General features: G+C 54.7%; 1 protein-coding gene across 1 annotated transcript; it reads right to left on the bottom strand.

Moving 5' to 3' along the window:
* Positions 1-9,535: 9,535 nt before the first annotated feature.
* On the bottom strand, positions 9,536-13,584 carry LOC129459504 (paraneoplastic antigen-like protein 8B). Its single transcript, XM_055236295.2, has one exon. The coding sequence runs from the start codon at positions 13,153-13,155 to the stop codon at positions 11,248-11,250; it is 1,908 nt and encodes a 635-aa protein (XP_055092270.1). The 5' UTR covers positions 13,156-13,584; the 3' UTR covers positions 9,536-11,247.
* Positions 13,585-17,207: the final 3,623 nt, after the last annotated feature.

Genomic DNA, 17,207 nt, shown 5'->3' with positions numbered 1-17,207 from the left:
AGTGATGTATGATTACCGTAGAAAAACTTGATAAATGGGGGGGGAAATCACCCCTCATTTTGCTGCACATACATCATTACCATTTCACTGTAGAACGTTTTGCTTATTAAAGTTAGAATATTGGTTTTAAGGAGTTCGAGGCTGCAGTGAGCTGTGATTGCACCACTGCACTCCAGCCTACATGACAGAGCAAGACCCTGACTCACACACACACACACAAAAAGGAATGTCATATCAGCAGTCAGACTCCCTGGGTGTCAACACTTCCTGGTGGTGTGGCTTTGGACAAGTAATTAACTAACTTCTCTGTGCCTCAGTTTCCTCATCTATAAAATGGTAATTATTAGACTAGCACCAAACTCATAAAGAGGTGAGGATTAAAGGAGTTAATTCAAGTAAAGGTCTTAGAACGGTGCATCACAAGTATCCAATAAATGTGAGCTATAATTGTCATCCATGTGAGGATGCTGTTAAGGATGAAATGAGTTCATTCATACAAAGTGTTTGGAACAGCCCCCTATAAAATGGGACACCTTGTTGGCTCTATGTAAAGATTCACTATTAAAATTAAGGAAAATGTTTTAATTGGGGGATGCAAGAGTTTCATATCTTTATTTCACATAGTTACAAACTTAAACTAAGGCTAGATTCTAAAAATATGTCTGTTCATTCAAAGCACATAAAAAGATGCTCAATATCGTTCATCATCAGAGATATTATTAAAACCGTGATGAGCTGCCAGCCTCCTTGCTTTCTTTTATACACAGCAACTCAGGCCGGACGCAGTGGCTCATGCCTGTAATCCCAGCACTTTGGGAGGCTGAGGCAGGAGGATCACTTGAGGTCAGGAGTTCAAGACCAGCCTGGCCAACATGATGAAACACCATCTCTACTAAAAATACAAAACTTAGCTGGGCATGGTGGCACGCGCCTGTTAATTCCAGCTATTCAGGAGGCTGAGGCAGGAGAATTGCTAGAACCTAGGAGGCAGAGGTTGCAGTGAGATCACACCACTGCACTGTAACCTGGCAACACAGCAAGACTCCGTCTCAAAACAAAACAAAACAAAACAAAACAAAACAAAAAAAAAGAGAAAAGATGGAGAATAACCTGAATGTCCAATAATGGGACTGATTCCAAATATGGTTCATTCACACAGTGTAATACTACACAATTGTTAAAAAAAAAAAAAAAAAAGGCTGGGCGCGGTGGCTCACGCTTGTAATATCAGCACTTTGGGAGGCCGAGGCGGGCGGATCACGAGGTCAGGAGATCGAGACCATGGTGAAACCCCGTCTCTACTAAAAATACAAAAAAAATTAGCCGGGCGTGGTGGTGGGCGCCTGTAGTCCCAGCTACTCGGAGAGGCTGAGGCAGGAGAATGGCGTGAACCTGGGAGGCGGAGCTTGCAGTGAGCCGAGATCGCGCCACTGCACTCCAGCCTGGGCGACAGAGCGAGACTCTGTCTCAAAAAAAAAAAAAAAAAAAAAAAAAAAGCATGAGGAAGATCTCAATGTGCTGATAAAGATGTCCAAGCTACAACGTTAAATGAAAAAAGCAAAGTAAGGATCATTATGCATAGGGTGCTACTATATGTGTAGAAAGTAAGTAAAAAAGGCATCTATTCGTATATACTTTATATGCATTAAAAATACCTGGAAGTGGCTGGGTGCAGTGGCTCATGCCTGCAATCCCAGCACTCTGCAAAGGAGGTCGAGGCAGGCAGATCACTTGAGGTCAGGAGTTCAAGACCAGCCTGGCCAACATGGCGAAACCCCGTCTCTACTAAAAATACACACAAAAGGACCAGGCGCAGTGGCTCACGCCTATAATCCCAGCACTTTGGGAGGCTGAGGTGGGTGGATCACCTTAGGTCAGGCATTCAAGACCAGCCTGACCAACATGGTGAAACACTGTCTCTATTAAAAACACAAAAATTAGCCAGGCATGGTGGCGTGTGCCTGTAATCCCAGCTACGTGGGAGGCTGAGGCAGGAGAATCGTTAGAACCCAGGAGGCGGAGATTTCAGTGAGCCGAGATTACACCATTGCATTCCAGCCTGGGGGACAGGGCGAGACTCCATCTCAACAAAACAAAACAAAAACAAAAAAAATACACAAAAATCAGCCGGGTGTGGTGGTGGGTGATGGTAATCCTAGCTCTTTGGGAGGATGAGGCAGGAAAATCGCTTGGACCTGGGAGGCGGAGGTTGCAGTGAGCCAAGATCGCACCACTGCACTCCAGCCTGGATGACAGAGTGAGACTCCATCTCAAAAAAAAAAGAGAAAAGAAAGAACACCTACCTGGTAACAGCATCTCCACCAATCACGCCAACTCTGGTTTTGAGCCTCTAGAATCAATAAACTCTGCTTTCAAGCAGCTTATGTGAGCTTCTCTTTTTGGCCAAGAAAAGCCTCCCTTTGTCCCCCCTCCTCAGACACATCTGTGGCCTGCCATAGCCCTGCATCCTGGATTACAATCCTTTGTGCTTACTCCTGAATACATTCCTGCTATCAGAAGATATTTTTCTCTGATGTCTTTTTTTCAGGTTGACACAATAGATAGCTTGTTTCTTTACCCCGTTTATTGTCCGTGTCTTCTCAATAGACCATCAGCTCTGTGGGTGGGGACTTTCTATCTGTTCTGCTCCCTGGTGTGCCCCCAGCTTCTAGAACAGGGCTGTGCTGTGTTGAATTGTGTCTCTCCAAGTTCATGTCCACTCAGAACCTCAATGAAGATGAGATCATGCTGAATTGGGTTGGGCTGTTGATCCAATGACTGGGTCCTAGGAAAAGGAAAGGTACAACCAGGTGCGGTGGCTCACACTTGTGATCCCAGCACTTTGGGAGGCCAAGATGGGCGAATACCTGAGGTCAGGAGTTTGAGGCCAGCCTGGCCAACACGGTGAAACTCCATCTCTACTAAAAATACAAAAATTAGCTGGGTGTGGTGGTGGGAACACCTGTAATCCTAGCTACTTGTGGGGCAGAGGCAGGAGAATCGCTTGAACCCAGGAGGCGGAGGTTGCAGTGAGCCGAGATCGTGCCACTGCACTGCAGCCTGGGCAACAGAGTGAGACTCTGTCTCAAAATAATAATAATAATAATAAATCCTAATACAGACACCTCTGCAGATACTTACAGAGGTTGTTGGGGGTATTTTATTTTTTATCAGATAAAAAGGGGAAAGGGTCATAGTGTATGAACTTTTCTTGCATCTCACTGTGTTCACTCAAAAGGTCCCAGTGGAAACTCTCCAGTCCGTCCTTTCAAGACCACAGAAGAACCCATGTGCGGTTGGACCATGGTTCACTTGGCCATTCTCCTATCTGTGGGCATTTGCAGGGCCTGGGCTGCTTCACCAACACAGTGAAGCCACCCTGATGCTTAAAACTTGAGCCCGTGCCAGCCTGTGGTTGTGCTAGAAATCCTCACTCTTTATGAACCAAGTCATCTCGTGCACCGCGGTGGTTTGGTTGCTTTAAAGCCATCATTTGCTAAATGTCACTGATTAAATTATACCACCATTCAGTGGTATGACTGAAATGCTTTGACACACCTTCACTTTCTAATGAACCAGGAGACTTCTCTAAAAAGCAGACTGGGCCGGGCGCGGTGGCTCACGCCTGTAATCCCAGCACTTTGGGAGGCTAAGGCTGTCGGATGACGAGGTCAGGAGATCGAGACCATCCTGGCTAACACGGTGAAACCCCGTCTCTACTAAAAACACAAAAAATTAGCCGGGCGTGGTGGCGGGCGCCTGTAGTCCTAGATACTCGGGAGGCTGAGGCAGAAGAATGGTAAGAAACAGGGAGGCGGAGCTTGCAGTGAGCCGAGATTGTGCCACTGCACTCCAGCCTCGGCCACAGAGCGAGACTCCGTCTCAAAAATAAATAAATAAACAAACAAACAAAATTAAAAATAAACAATTAGCCAGGCGTGGTGGTGGGTACTTGTAATCCCAGCTACTCAGGAGGCTGAGGCAGGGGAATTGCTTGAACCTGGGAGGCGGAGTTTGCAGTGAGCTGAGATTGCACCATTGCACTCCAACCTGGGCGACAAGAGCAAAATTCTTTCTCACAAAAAAAGTGTTCACAAACTCCCAAACCCACAATTTTAAACACCACGCTCCAAGACTCATCAGTCTAGATACACACATGCATACAAGCCTATATACAAACACAGATCAATACAGACACCCACACTATGTGCAGACACATACACCTACTCATGCACACATTCGCACATTCACTCACATAGACACCGACACCCATACACACCCTAATGGCCGAGGGGTGAGCACACACCTGTATGCACCCTGGGACACTCAGACATTGATTCACATACACATCCCTAACTGTACACACACATACACTCAGAGACACACATGTCAATCACACACAAGGTTTTGATCCTCCCACCCCCTCTGAGTATCCCTGACACTTTGGGCAAATCTGTCTCCCACTAGTCTCTGTTTCCCCCTTGAGTGGACATAATATTTTCTGCACTCCATCCCCAGCATCTTCAGTGTGACATCCAGTGAGGCCCCAGGGGTGCAAGGAGCCCTTGGGTAACTTGAGATGAGATGCTAACACAGGCGTCAATATTTTCAAATCAAGGGGGTTTCAAATGGAGACTGCAGAGCCAGTTCCCTTGAGGTAGCCGGTTGATGCCTCTGGGGTATGGTTTCAAACGCCCCAGAAAACCAGATTTGACTCCAAATCAACCTTCATCTGGACCAGTCCAGCCACCCCTCACTGTCACTAAAGAGAAAAATGAGAGGCCACAGGTGATTCCACAACACAGACATGAAGGGGAGAGATGCTACCCTGAGATAGGGGTGGGGGAAGGGGGGCTTTCTGGGTCCCCCTCCCAGGCTCACTGGGTGTGACAAGAGAAGAGGAAATGGTTAGAGATGGGAGGAGGGGTTTGGAGCCCCGCTGCCTGACTCCCCCAGCACTGCCCCTTGCAAGCTGTGTGACCTTGGGCTGATTACTTGACCTCTCAGTGCCTCCACATCCTCATGGGAAATGGGGATCTTAGCGGAGCTTTCCTCCCAGCACTGCCCAGGGGACTGAAGAGGGTGTGATGTGTTTGTGAGGTCATCTCGTCTTATTTCTGCTACGTATCAGCGGCGGCCAGCTCTTCACTGCACACCTCAGCCCTGACAGGGACCCTAGGGCAGCGGTGCCCACCCTGGCTGCACCTGGCATGACCCAGAGCCCATGTCCAGCCTGCACATCTCGGGAGCTGCTCTCAGAATCTCTGAATGGTTCAGGGCACGGCTGGGGCAGCAACAGTCCCTAAAGCTCCCCGGTGATTCCAAGCAATGGGCAGCCGGGGCTCACAATCGCCACCCTAGGGGTCCTAGAGACCATCAGACCCCACAGCTGTGGTTCTCAAACTAGTCCCGCATCGCAGGCACCTGGGGGTCCTTTGAAAATGCAGCTTGCTGGGCCTCATCCCCAAAGGGGTTCTGTAGGTCTAGGGTGGGCCCGAGAATGTGTATCTAGTTCCCAGGAGACGTTGACACAGGTCCAGGACCTGACTTTGAGAACCGCTGTCCTGCAGGAAAGTCCGCTTTCCCCAGCCTGGCGTTCAAAGACCAGGGAGGGTTGTCCCTTTAAGGCGCTGGGGAAGCGCCTTGGCACACGATTTTAAACGGCGGAACTGGGGTGCCTCCTGGTGGAATCAGCGGGCACCGCAACTCGCGCGGATTCTTCCCCTGCTCTGGAGTCGTAGGTTGCTGGGGCAACGGGAAGGGTCGTCTGCGGCCCCTCTTTCCTCCTTGCAGTTCTAGGACGTGGCCACATTCCCAGAGTTTGGGGATCGCTCATCTCCCGCTTAAGCAGGCCGAGGGGCCAAGACAAGTTCAGCCTCTAGGGGAAAAGGTCTGGACCCCAAGATTCTTCGCGGTGGGGAGGTGGCGGGGGGAGGGGGGAGAGGGAAGAGGTGAGGGAGGGTCTGGGGTCTGGACCCCAGGATACCTTGGCCTCGTCCTCGGGGGAGGATCATTCCTTCCCTCCCCTGGGGCCGAGTGGGCCGATTATTCCAGGGAGCCGTAGAGTAAGACAAATGTGGGTTCTAGCTCCCTTCCTTTGCCTCTCTGAGCCTGGGTTTCTCTATCTGGGAAATGAGGGTGAACATCTGCCTTCATCCTCTTCCCTCCTTCATCCTGCCCTCCTCTCTACAGAGCCAAATAAAGACGCACAGACATATACATTCGAATGTGTCCACCCCCAGATCCACACAGAGACACAAACACACACACACACAACCTCAGCCCTCCAGTCACCTGGTCAGCTGAAATCAGGCTCCTGAAAACTCTTCACCCTCTTCCTGCCATCCCCACCACCTTGCGCCAGTCCAGCCTTAGGCCTGTCCCCTAGGTTCCCGCCCCAGCCTCCTCCTGCTCCAGCCTTGCACCCTGCACACGGCAGACCTAAAGCACAAGCCTCTCCCTCTCCTGCTCAAATCCCCCCCATGGCTCCCCAACTCTTAACGAGGCCCTAAGGCCCTGCCAGTCTGCACGCCCTACTCCAGCGACCTCTTCATGCTCATTTGCTGCCTCAGGTGAAAATCCAGCCAGACAGCGACCACCATGGAGGCAGGTGGCCTTCTTTGGCGTCACTGCCTTCACTCCACCAGCACTTAGCCTGGCATGGAAGGGACAGTAATTACACGCTAATAACCCCCTATAGTCATACCCTTGGCTTGGGGCTTTTGCCCTGGCTCTTCCTACACCCCGGTCATGGACTTCTCCCAGGCATCCGCCGGCCGCACCTCCTTCGGGTCTTTGCAACATTCAGAGACCCCGTCTCTATAAAAAATACAAAAAGTAGCTAGGCTTGGTGGCGCGTGCCTGTGGTCCCAGCTACTCTAGAGGGAGGCTGAAGTGGGAGGATCGCTTGAGCCCAGGAATTCGAGGCTGCAGTGAGCCGTGATCGCGCCACTACACTTGTCACCTTCTCAGTGAGGGCTTCCCAGGCCACCCCGTTTATGACGACTGCAAACCCTCTCCTGCCCCGGCCCTCCTCAGGCCCCTGCTTGCCAAACTTTTGTCCCCCAGCAGGTCTCACCCACTAATGCGTGGATTTCGTCCTTATCTAGGGATCGTAACCCCAGCCTCCCCACCGCATGCTCCCTGCGGGAGGGTCCTGTTTCCTGCACCTAGAACAAGGCCTGGGACGCGCCTGCCCCGGATAAATCTCATGGACTGCGCAGACGGCGCTGAGGGCTCCTCCCAGACCGTCGCCTTCTCTCCCAGGAGGGTGCAGCCGCGCTCCGCTCCACCCGTCGCCAGAGGCTCCACGCGCGGGACAGACCCGGCTGCTGCAGCCTGTGCTGGTCTCTGCACCGGGACCCTTCCCTGCAGGACCTCAAGGCCTTTACGCGGCTGCTCCTTCGACCCCAAACGCTCTTCCCCATCCCCTCGGGAGCACTCCCTCCAGGAATGAGGGAATGAAAACAATGTTTCTTTCCAGCACATTCCCCACCAGGCGTATCTGGGATCTGACTCACCCAGTCCGCGTGGTTCATTCCGACCGTCAGTCATTCAACAAATAACAGCAGCCGCCGCGTGCCAGGCACGGTGCTGGGGCTGGGGACACGAAGGGGAAAGGCCAAGCCACAATTTTCCCTACGGAGCTGGCCCTGAGCCGCCCTGCGGCGCCTCTCCCCGCCACGCCCACCTGCCCCCATGCCGCGTAGGTCCCCACAGCCATCTCTCAGGGTCCTCTGCAGGGGCTGCTGCTACTGCGAGCCCACGGGGCTCTGGGGGGAGTTTGAAAGCAGGAGGAAAGGGACGCCATTTGGGGGAATGCTCAGGCCGTGGTGGCAGCGGCAGCTGGCGGTCACTGAGGTGAACCAGGGGCTCCCGGGTCCCTCCTCAAGCAAGCCGGCCCCGTGCGTGGAACTTGGCGGTCCTACACCCGGGCTGTATCACCAGCATTTCCCAAGTGGCTCCTCCAGCCCTCGGGAGGGAGCAGCTCCCTGCACTGCTAATATTGGGACAAAAGGACCTCCTTGTTTTTGCACTTCCTGATTGCAATACCCCAGTCACCAATTTCCTCTATTAACCTCCCTGACAAGTACAGTTGGTGCGCTACTGAGAAACAAATGAGTGTGCCAGGGGGCAGTCATAGCTCTGAAAAATAAAGGGAGGAAGTGCAGAAAGGGTTACTTTTTTTTTTTTTTTTTTTTTGAGACTGAGTCTTGCTCTGTCACCCAGGCTGGAGTGCAGCGGCGCAATCTCAGCTCACTGCAACCTCTGCCTCCCAGGTTCAAGCGATTCTTCTGCCTCAGCCTCCAGAGTAGCTGGGATTACAGGTGTGCACCACCACACCAGACTAATTTTTATATTTTTAGTAGAGACGGGGTTTCACCATCTTGGCCAGGCTGGTCTTGAACTCCTGCCCTCGTGATCCACCTTCCTTGGCCTCCCAAAGTGCTGGGATTACAGGCATGAGCCACCGTGCCTGGCTGGCCACAAAGGGTTACATTTTTATAGGTGGTCAGGGAAGCCCTCCCTAGGAACGTGGCATTTGAAGAAAGGTCTGAATGACGTGAAGGTTGGAGCCACGTCTATAGCCCAAGGAAGGGCACTCCAGGCTGCAGGAAGAGCAGTGCAAAGGCCCTGAGGCAGGAATATGCCTGGTGTGCCTTGGAGACCTGGGTGGCTGAAGCCACAGGAGACAGAGAGAGGGCAGTGGGAAGCAAGGCGGAGGGTGAGATGGGGGTAGTGTGTGTAGACCTGAGCTGTGCGGGAGAGCTGCGTGCAATGGTGGCCACGTCCTGCACCAGCACTGTGCAATGCGGTAGCCACTGGCCACGTGTGGCTCTTGAGCACTTGTGACGTGGCTGGGAAGACTGAGGACATGGATGTGTATTTTTATTTAATCTTAATTACATTTAAATCCAATTTATCCGTGTGATTACCTAGTTGAACAAAGCGTGTCTAGACAGTCATAAGAACTGCAGATGTGACGGCACAGGAAGGAGCCCTTGGGGGATTTGGGGAGGCGAGGGATGCAATCAGACCCCAGGTGTGACTTCTGAGAGGACATCTCTGGCAGCCATGTATAGTGGGGGGACACAGGATGGAGGGAGGCAGAAAACTCAGGTAGGATGGAAGGCTGAGTCTGAGGTCCAGGCACAGGCGAGGGGTGGAGGCTGGGGGGAGGGTGCCTGCAGCTGTGGCCTGGCAGAGTGTATCTGGGTGGAAGCTAGGGTGGGGATTGGCTGGGCAGGGTCTCCATGGGTGTCCAGGGGCTTCGGAGCTGAGGCTGAGGACTGAAGCTGGAAGTGGGGAGGGCATCAAGGGTGGGAGTGGAAGCTGGCTCAGATCTGCAAGGGGCGAGATGATGCTGGGGGGTAGGGCTAGCCAGGCAGGGATCCCGAAGCAGCAAAGGACAGTGTATGTAAACCAGTGACAGGACAGTTCCCAGGTATTCTGGGCAAACCACAGTCAAGACCGTGGACATCTGTGGCCCACGCTCCCACACCCCCCTGCCCCATTGCCCAGAGCACAGAGAGAGCACAGTGCCGAATTTCACTTTACTGGAGGACCCAGGTGACACAGTGCACAGGGAGAGAAGCCTAGGACTGCTACGAGAGAAGCACACCTGGGGCCCTCCCCACCCACAGGCAACACCGCAGGCTACTGTGCCCAGTTCAAGGTGCACCCGGCCTGGTCCTCAGTGGGTGGGTCACTGTCCAGGGACAGCCTCCAAGCAGAGAGGAGCACGCACGCCCTGCAGCAGGTCTCAGTCAGCTTCTGCATCTGGGTGTCCCTGACATGGGACTGGGACAGTCTGGTCGAGCTGTGAGGTCACACCCAAGCCCCCCTATTCCTTCCCAGAGACAAGTGGGGCAGGGCCCCCTGGCACGATGGGCTCCTCACTGCCAGGGAATGGAAATTGGGATGAGGAAGCACACACATTGCCCCAGGGACAAGAAGGCATGAACGAAGGTGGGGTCCTGTGGAGACTGATATTTAGGGAAAAATCAAGCTCAGCAGGGGTTGCAGGAGCTGAAGCATACGGCACGGCACAGCACAGACTCACACACAACTCAAGCGTGCTTGGGACAGCAGGTGGTGAAGCCTCACAGCACCGGCCCGCCTACTCTGGAACCTCCAGGGCAGGGCTGGGGTTTCCTCCCCAGGTCATTTCATCTCCTGTAAGGAGGGACACGCGGCCAGCTTCTGCACTGCCCAGGCGAGCCTCTGTCCCTCACAGTGCCCTTCAGGGGCCCCTCTGGCCTTTAATTCACTCAGGGGGTGAACCCAGGGACTTTCAAGGCTTCTAGTAAGGGCTGCAAGGCCAGCGCTGAGCGGTGGGTCAGCTCCACTGGAGAGGGGGGACCCAGGGGAGCCACAACCTACGGGAGGGACCAGGGCCCACTCAACCCAGAAGAACCAAAACTGGATTTTACGTGAATTGCCCCAAATTGAACACCTCTGCAAATAATTAGAATGTTGGGAAGCACTGCAGTCTGAGTGACAAATTCAACTTGTGGTCAGGGGCAGGTGGCCTTGGCCTGGGGCTGGTTCCTCTGTATCAGGGGCGCCCCAGTGGGCAGGGCTGGCATGTGTCTTCCCTCTGCTCCCCCTCTCCCCCTCCTCCTCCTCTTGCCCCTCTCCCACCGTTCCTCTCCCCTTTCCTCTTCCTCCCCTTCCGAACCGCCTTCTATCTCTCAGACTTTCCTTTCTGGAATCATCTCTTCCCCTGGTTGGGAGCTGGGGTGTCCCCTGGCTGAGAGCTGCGCCCTGACACGCGCTGCACGGCTGGTGACTGAGCCTCCACCACAGACCCAGGGCCCAGTCAGACTGGGGTAGGGGCGACAGCGGCCGACAGCACCTGCCAGGCGCAGGCCCCGAGAGCGCCACGAAGAGCCCTGCTCGCCTCTGCAGGTGCCCGGCGTCCACACACACCCCCTCCGGGGGCGACCCGGCCCCCAATCCTGGTCCACTCGGCGCGTCCCCATCTCGGTCCTGAGCGGCTGCCTCGGGCGCCCACTTCTCTTTCCTCCTCCCATCCCGGCTTCCTCCGTCGGGATCGCTGGCGCCCCCGGCCTGCGAGGGCCAGAGGGGGGAACGTGACGCTGGCAAAACGCGGCCCGGGCGCGCTGTGAAGCGAGGAGATTGCGTCTGCGGAGGACAGAAAGAGGGGAGGGGAGGGCGGGGGCCACACGCGGGGGGGCTCCCTGCGGGGCCTGCTCGCAGCCTGGGCGGCTTCCTGGGGGGCCACTAGCGGCATTTAGGGGGCAGCCTCCGGCCCCGACGGGCCTTCTTCCCGCGCGCGGCCTTGGATCCAGTGGGCGCCTGGCCCTTGGCCTCGCCTGCCCTGGCATGGGCCGCGGCGCCCGCGCTCCCCTTCTTCTTCCTGCTTCCCGTGGCGTCGTCCTGGGCCGAGGCCCGGCTCCCAGCTTTCTTCTCGGGAGTGACGCCCCGGCCTCGGCCTCGGCCGCCCGCGCGGGTTTTGCGGGCCCCGGACGCGGTGGGGGGCGCGCCGGCTGGAGTCAGGCCCCGGGGGGCCGTGCGTGCCCTCTTGGCCCGGGGCTTCCTGGATGCCCTGTCCTCCGGCTCCGAAGCCTCGCTCTCGGTGTCCTCCGACTCCTCCTCTGACTGTTCGTCCGAAGCCTCCTCCGACCCCTCGTTGGACCCCATGTTCTCCCGGGCGGCCAGGAGCGCCAATACCTCCCCCAGTTTGCCTTTGGGGTATTTGTACTTCCCGCCTTCCCAGGCGTTTTCTTTTTCCTCCTTCATCACCTCCGCCATGTCCTGGGCAGCCAGGAGCGCCACCAGCTCCAGAAGGCCCCCTTCGTCCTCACCGTGCTCGCTCCAGCCCCGGAAGAGGCCACGCCCAGCCTTCTTCGCCTGGGGAGGGAGATCTGGCTGCGCCAAGGTGGAAATGCACTCCCGGAGGTCCCCGTCGTCCCCGGCCTTGCGCAGGACCACGGCGTCCACCTCGCGGCCCGCCTCCTCCACCTTCACGCGGGTCCCATTAGTGTCCTTGGACATGACGGACAAGACCTGTCGGAGGGCGTCTCGCTTGTCTTTCTCGTCGCTCCAGCCCAGCGACTCGATAACAGAAGCGATTTTCAACATCTCCTCCCGGGCCCAGGGGTCCGACGGGTCGGTATAGGCCACAATGGCCACGAACTCAGGATTATCCAACCCCTCTGTTTCTTGGTCCCCACTTTCTTGCGAGTCGCTCTCCGAAGCGTCGCTGTCCACCGGCTCCTCGTCCGGGGTGTCTCTCACAGCCAGCAGGGCCACTAAGTCGGGGATGCTGTTTTTGTCTTCTTTGGTGTTCAAGCGGATGGATTCGGCCCCAGCTGGCTCCTTCTCTGCCTCTTCTTTCTTCGCTTTGTCGGTGACAGTGACCAGAGCCAAGAACTCGCGGGGACCGTCTTCTTCCCCCTCGGAGTTGCAGGGCGCCCACTGCCTAACCAGCTCCCTGGCAGCCGCCTGGAGCGTGGCGTACAGCGCGCTCTGGTCCTCTTCTCCGCTCAGGTCGCCCTGGTCTATCTCCTCGATCACGATGCCCAGGCTGTCGTCGGAAGAGTCCTCGGCCTCACTCCTCGCGGGAGCAGACGGCCGCCCTCCTCGGCTTCTCTTCTTGCCCTTCTGGGTCAACCTGTTGCGTCTGGTTCTGTTTCTGCGACCCCGACGGCCCCTCCTTGTGTTCCTGGCTGCCCCAAGAAGCGAGCCAGCCTGCCCTGTCACCTCCCCAGAATCCTGGGCCTGGGTCTCCGAAGTGGGAGGGGTGGGCGCCTCCCCGGGGGTCCCAGACTCCACGGCCTGCGTGGGCCCATCATCCAGCAGCAGGCGTCTCATTTGCCTCAGGACCCTCGTGTCCTGCGCACGGTCCTTCCACAGAACCCTCCAGACCCCATCCTTGCCTGGGATCTCCCTGGGAATGGCAGCGTGATTGACGTCCTCCACAAACTCCACCAGGGCGGCCTGGGCCTTCTCGTTCATCAAGCCCTTCATGTGTCGCAACCTGAACGTGCCCAGGGGCAGGAGGGTCGGCTGCAGGACGGCTTCGACGTCCGCCTGCTCCAGGCCCTCCGGGATGCCGGTGACCAGCAGGGCCCTGTGCGCGTCCACGTCCAGGCTCCGGCACCAGTCCTGCAAAATGCTCATGGCCATGGTGCCGCCCCCTCGGCGCTGATCTTGGGGCAGCAGGGAGCCCGAGATAGGGGTGGGCTGCAGCGCACGGTGTCAGTGCAACCCTGGAAAGCCACCTGCAGGCTTAGAGTCCCGGTTCCGGTGAATGTGGCAAGGCTGGAGTGGGGCTCCGGAATCGGGGGCTGTAGCTGCCTGCTGGCCGGCTGGACGCAGTGACCTTCCCCCGGGACCCCTCTCCAGAGCTGTCTGAGGATCCGCAGGGGGCTTACGTGTCTGCTTTCCAGGGCAGCTCCCTCCCTCTCTCCCTGACACAGGCCTGAGTGACTCGGCACCGCGGCCAGGTGCAGGGGGGCGGCGCCGAGTGCACCTGGAGGGGCGTGGGAGGTAGCAGCCGCCGCTTGCCTGGCGCTCGCGCAGCTTCTGAGCGCGCACCCTGGGCCTGAATCTCAGCAGTTCCGCTGCGACGCGGCTGCTCGGGCGTGCGCCTGCGCAGACGGAGCCGCACACCCTCCCCTGCCCCCCGCCCAACCGTCTCCATGGCAACGGTGCAGCCTTGAGCTGGGGTCTGCGTCGCTGTGGCCTGAGACGCTTTTCTTAAAGGTCTAGATGAGAAGGACTTGGGGCCTGGAAGCACCACTTTCATTAACCAGCAAAAAACAATGCCGAAACCACAGAGAGCCAGAAATCACTTAAAGAGACCCGACCTCATTCAGGGGATAGAGGCCTCCTTCCAGACGGTACGGGCATCACTGGGGATTACAATTCCCCCTTCCAGTGGCCAGGTGGAATTCAGGAATATATAGGCCTAAATCAAAGGGCACTGGCCTTGCAGCGTAGGACCAGGACTTACTCGGGATACTGGCCTCGTTCACAGTAAACAGGTCTCAGTATCAAATAGGGGGGCCCAGGCCCCACCTGCAACCAAGACACCATTCAGGGTATATGGGCCTCACTTGCAGGGTACAGGCCCCACTCAATGGGACCGGCCCTCACTCCCATACACGTTCCTGTATTCTGAACTATGCATGCACAATAAATGCTGTGGTTTTGCACACGCTTTGAGCATATGTATGATTGTGAGACCAGGCATGAATTTTGCAAGAAAGCATTTGCCTTGACTGGGACAGCAGACTGGGGCGTGTGAACATCAGTCATAGCTACTGTAAACATGCATTTGCCTCTCTGTCCCTTGTTGGCCATGAGGCTGTCCCCTACTCTATATGAATCTGGCTCTGTAGCCCAGGTGGTAGGTTTATATCTCAATCATCATCCCTACCTCAAAGGGTTTTGTTTTTTTGTTGTTGTTTTGGAGATGGAGTCTTGCTCTATCAATGGCACAATCTTGGTTCACTGCGACTTCCGCCTCCCATGTTCAAGCGATTCTCCTGCCTCAGCCTCCTGAGTAGCAAGGATGACAGGCCTCCCAAGTAGCTGGGATTACAGGCATACACAATCATGTCTGGCAAGTTTTCGTATCTTTTGTAGAGAGAGGTTTTCACCATCTTACCCAGGCTGGTCTCGAACTCCTAACCTCAAGTGATCTGCCCACCTCAGCCTCTGAAAGTGCTGGGATTACAGGATTATATGGTGAGCCATCATGCCTGGCCTCAAACGGTTCTCATGAGGATTAAAGGGAATAATCCGGGAAAACATTTAGAAGAGCGGCTGGCTCACAGCTGGTGCTCCATGAAAGATGGCTAAGAGAAGTATTTATTGAGAACTTACCATTATAAAAGCATCTGTTTTGTTGGTTTGTTTTTGAGATGGAGTCTTGCTCTGTCACCCAGGCTGGAGTGCAATGGAGCAATCTCGGCTCACTGCAACCTCCACCACCTGGGTTAAAGCCATTCTCCTGCCTCAGCCTCCCGAGTAGCTGGGACTACAGGCAGGCACCACCATGCCCGGCTAGTTTTTTGTTTGTTTGTTTGTTTGTTTTTTTGAGACAGAGTCTCGCACTGTCACCCAGGCTGGAGTGCAGTGGCATGATCTTGGTTCACTGCAACCTCCGCCTCCCGGCTTCAAGCCATTCTCCAGCCTCAGCCTCCCAAGTAGCTGGGATTACAGATGCCCGCCACCACGTCCAGCTAATTTTTTGTATTTTTAGTAGAGACGGGGTTTCACTATGTTGGGCAAGCTGATCTCAAACTCCCGACCTCGTGATCCACTCGCCTCGGCCTGCCAAAGTGCTGGGATTACAGGTGTGAGCCACCGCACCTGGCCTAGTTTTATATTTTTAGTAGACGGGTTTTCACTATGTTGGCCAGGCTGGTCTGGAACTCCTGACCTCGGGTGATCTGCGGCGTCAGCCTCCCAAAGTGCTGGGATTACAGGCATGAGCCACGGTGCTCAGCCCAAAGCATCTGTTAATAAACAAATAAATAGGAAACCAAGCACCTCGAGTTTTTTGTTTTTGCCACCAGGCCCAACCCCCTACTTTTGTGTTTGGATTTTTTTATGTTTAAGGAGAGTTTAATTGCAAGGTTACCATGGCAACTGGGCAAACCACTTACTCACTCCTATTTTCCCCCACTTTTTCCTCCTCTGATCTTCCTGATCCACAGATGGATGTGATATGACTCTTTTCTCCAGAGCAGCGTTGTCCGGCAGGAATAGAATGCCAGCCCCAAATTCGAATCGCATGTGTAATGTTAAAATTTCTAGTTGCAGCCAGCCAACACTGACCTCAGATGATCCACCCACCTCAGCCTCCCAAAGTGCTGGGATTACAAAGTGTCATTTTTGACATTCGAATCTCCAATCTAGGCTGGGCATGGTAGCGCACGCCTGTAATCCCAGCTACTTGGAGGCTGAGGCAGGAGAATCGCATGAACCCGGGAGGCAGAGGTTGCATCAAGCCGAGATTGCGCCACTGCACTCCAGCCTGGGAGACAGAGCAAGACGCTGTCTCAAAAAGAAAGAAAGAAAAAAAAAAAAAACCGAGCTGCTTTTTCTGCACCTATTGATTTAAAAAAAGAAGAAGAAATATGGCGGCTCACCATGTAATCCTGTAATCCCAGCACTTTCAGAGGCTGAAGCGGGTGGATCACTTGAGGTTAGAAGTTCGAGACCAGCCTGGGCAACATGGTGAAAACCTATCTCTACAAAAAATGCAAAATTTTCTAGGGGGCCACCTTCAATAAATAAAAAAGAAGTAATAAAAGTGAATTTTAAGAATAGATTTTGGCAGGCGCAGCGGCTCACGCCTGTAATCCCAGCACTTTGGGAGGCCGAGGCTGGCGGATCACTTGAGCCCAGGAGTTTGAGACCAGCCTGGCCAACATGGCAAAACCTCGCCTCTACAAAAAATACAAAACTTAGCCAGGCTTAGTGACACACATCTGTAGTCCCCGACACTCAGGAAGCTGAGGTAAGAGGATCGCTTCAGCCCAGGAGATCAAGGCTGAAGTGAGAGATGATCATGCTACACTGCACTCCAGCTTGGGCCAGAGGGTGACCTTGCCTCAAAAAAAAAAAAAAAAAAGGAAAAAGAAAAAAAGAAAATAAAGAATATATATTATTTATCCTGAAACATACAAAGTGTTGTCATTTGCACATGTTGTCAATGTAAAACAATTATTAATGGGCTACCAGACACTCTCTTTTCATAATGAGTCCCTTTGGAGTAGCCGTATTTCAAGGGCTCGGCAGCCACACAGGGTCACTGGGAATTTGTTTGCAAGAATTAATTAGGGAGAGAGAGAGTGTGTCTGTGTGTGACTACACTCAGCACAACTGTTATTTATAACTGCAAGGTTGGAAAACACAACAAAAAGAGAAACAGGAAGCTTGCACTTTTCATGCGGGTGTGTGTGTCTCTGTGTGTGTGTATTTTAGAGTCAGTCTTGCTCTGTCTCCCAGGCTAGAGTGCAGTGGCATGGCGATGGCTCACTGCAGTCTTGAACTCCTGGCTCAAGCACCTCTCCCACCTCAGCCTCCAGAGTAGCTGGAACTACAGCACACCACCACGCCTGGCTAATTTTATTTTTTGTAGAGATCAGGTCTTGCTATGTTGCTCAGGCTGGTCTCAAACTCCTGGGTTCAAGTGGTCCTCCTTCCTTGGCCTCCCAAAGTGC

Source organism: Symphalangus syndactylus, chromosome 13 (genome assembly GCF_028878055.3).
Source record: "Symphalangus syndactylus isolate Jambi chromosome 13, NHGRI_mSymSyn1-v2.1_pri, whole genome shotgun sequence".
Lineage (NCBI taxonomy): Eukaryota > Metazoa > Chordata > Mammalia > Primates > Hylobatidae > Symphalangus > Symphalangus syndactylus.
This window is presented reverse-complemented; position numbering and strand designations above follow the sequence as displayed.

Bases quoted from the DNA above. Each gene is read 5' to 3' on its own strand.
- LOC129459504 (XM_055236295.2), bottom strand. From the start codon at position 13,155: ATGGCCATGAGCATTTTGCAGGACTGGTGCCGGAGCCTGGACGTGGAC.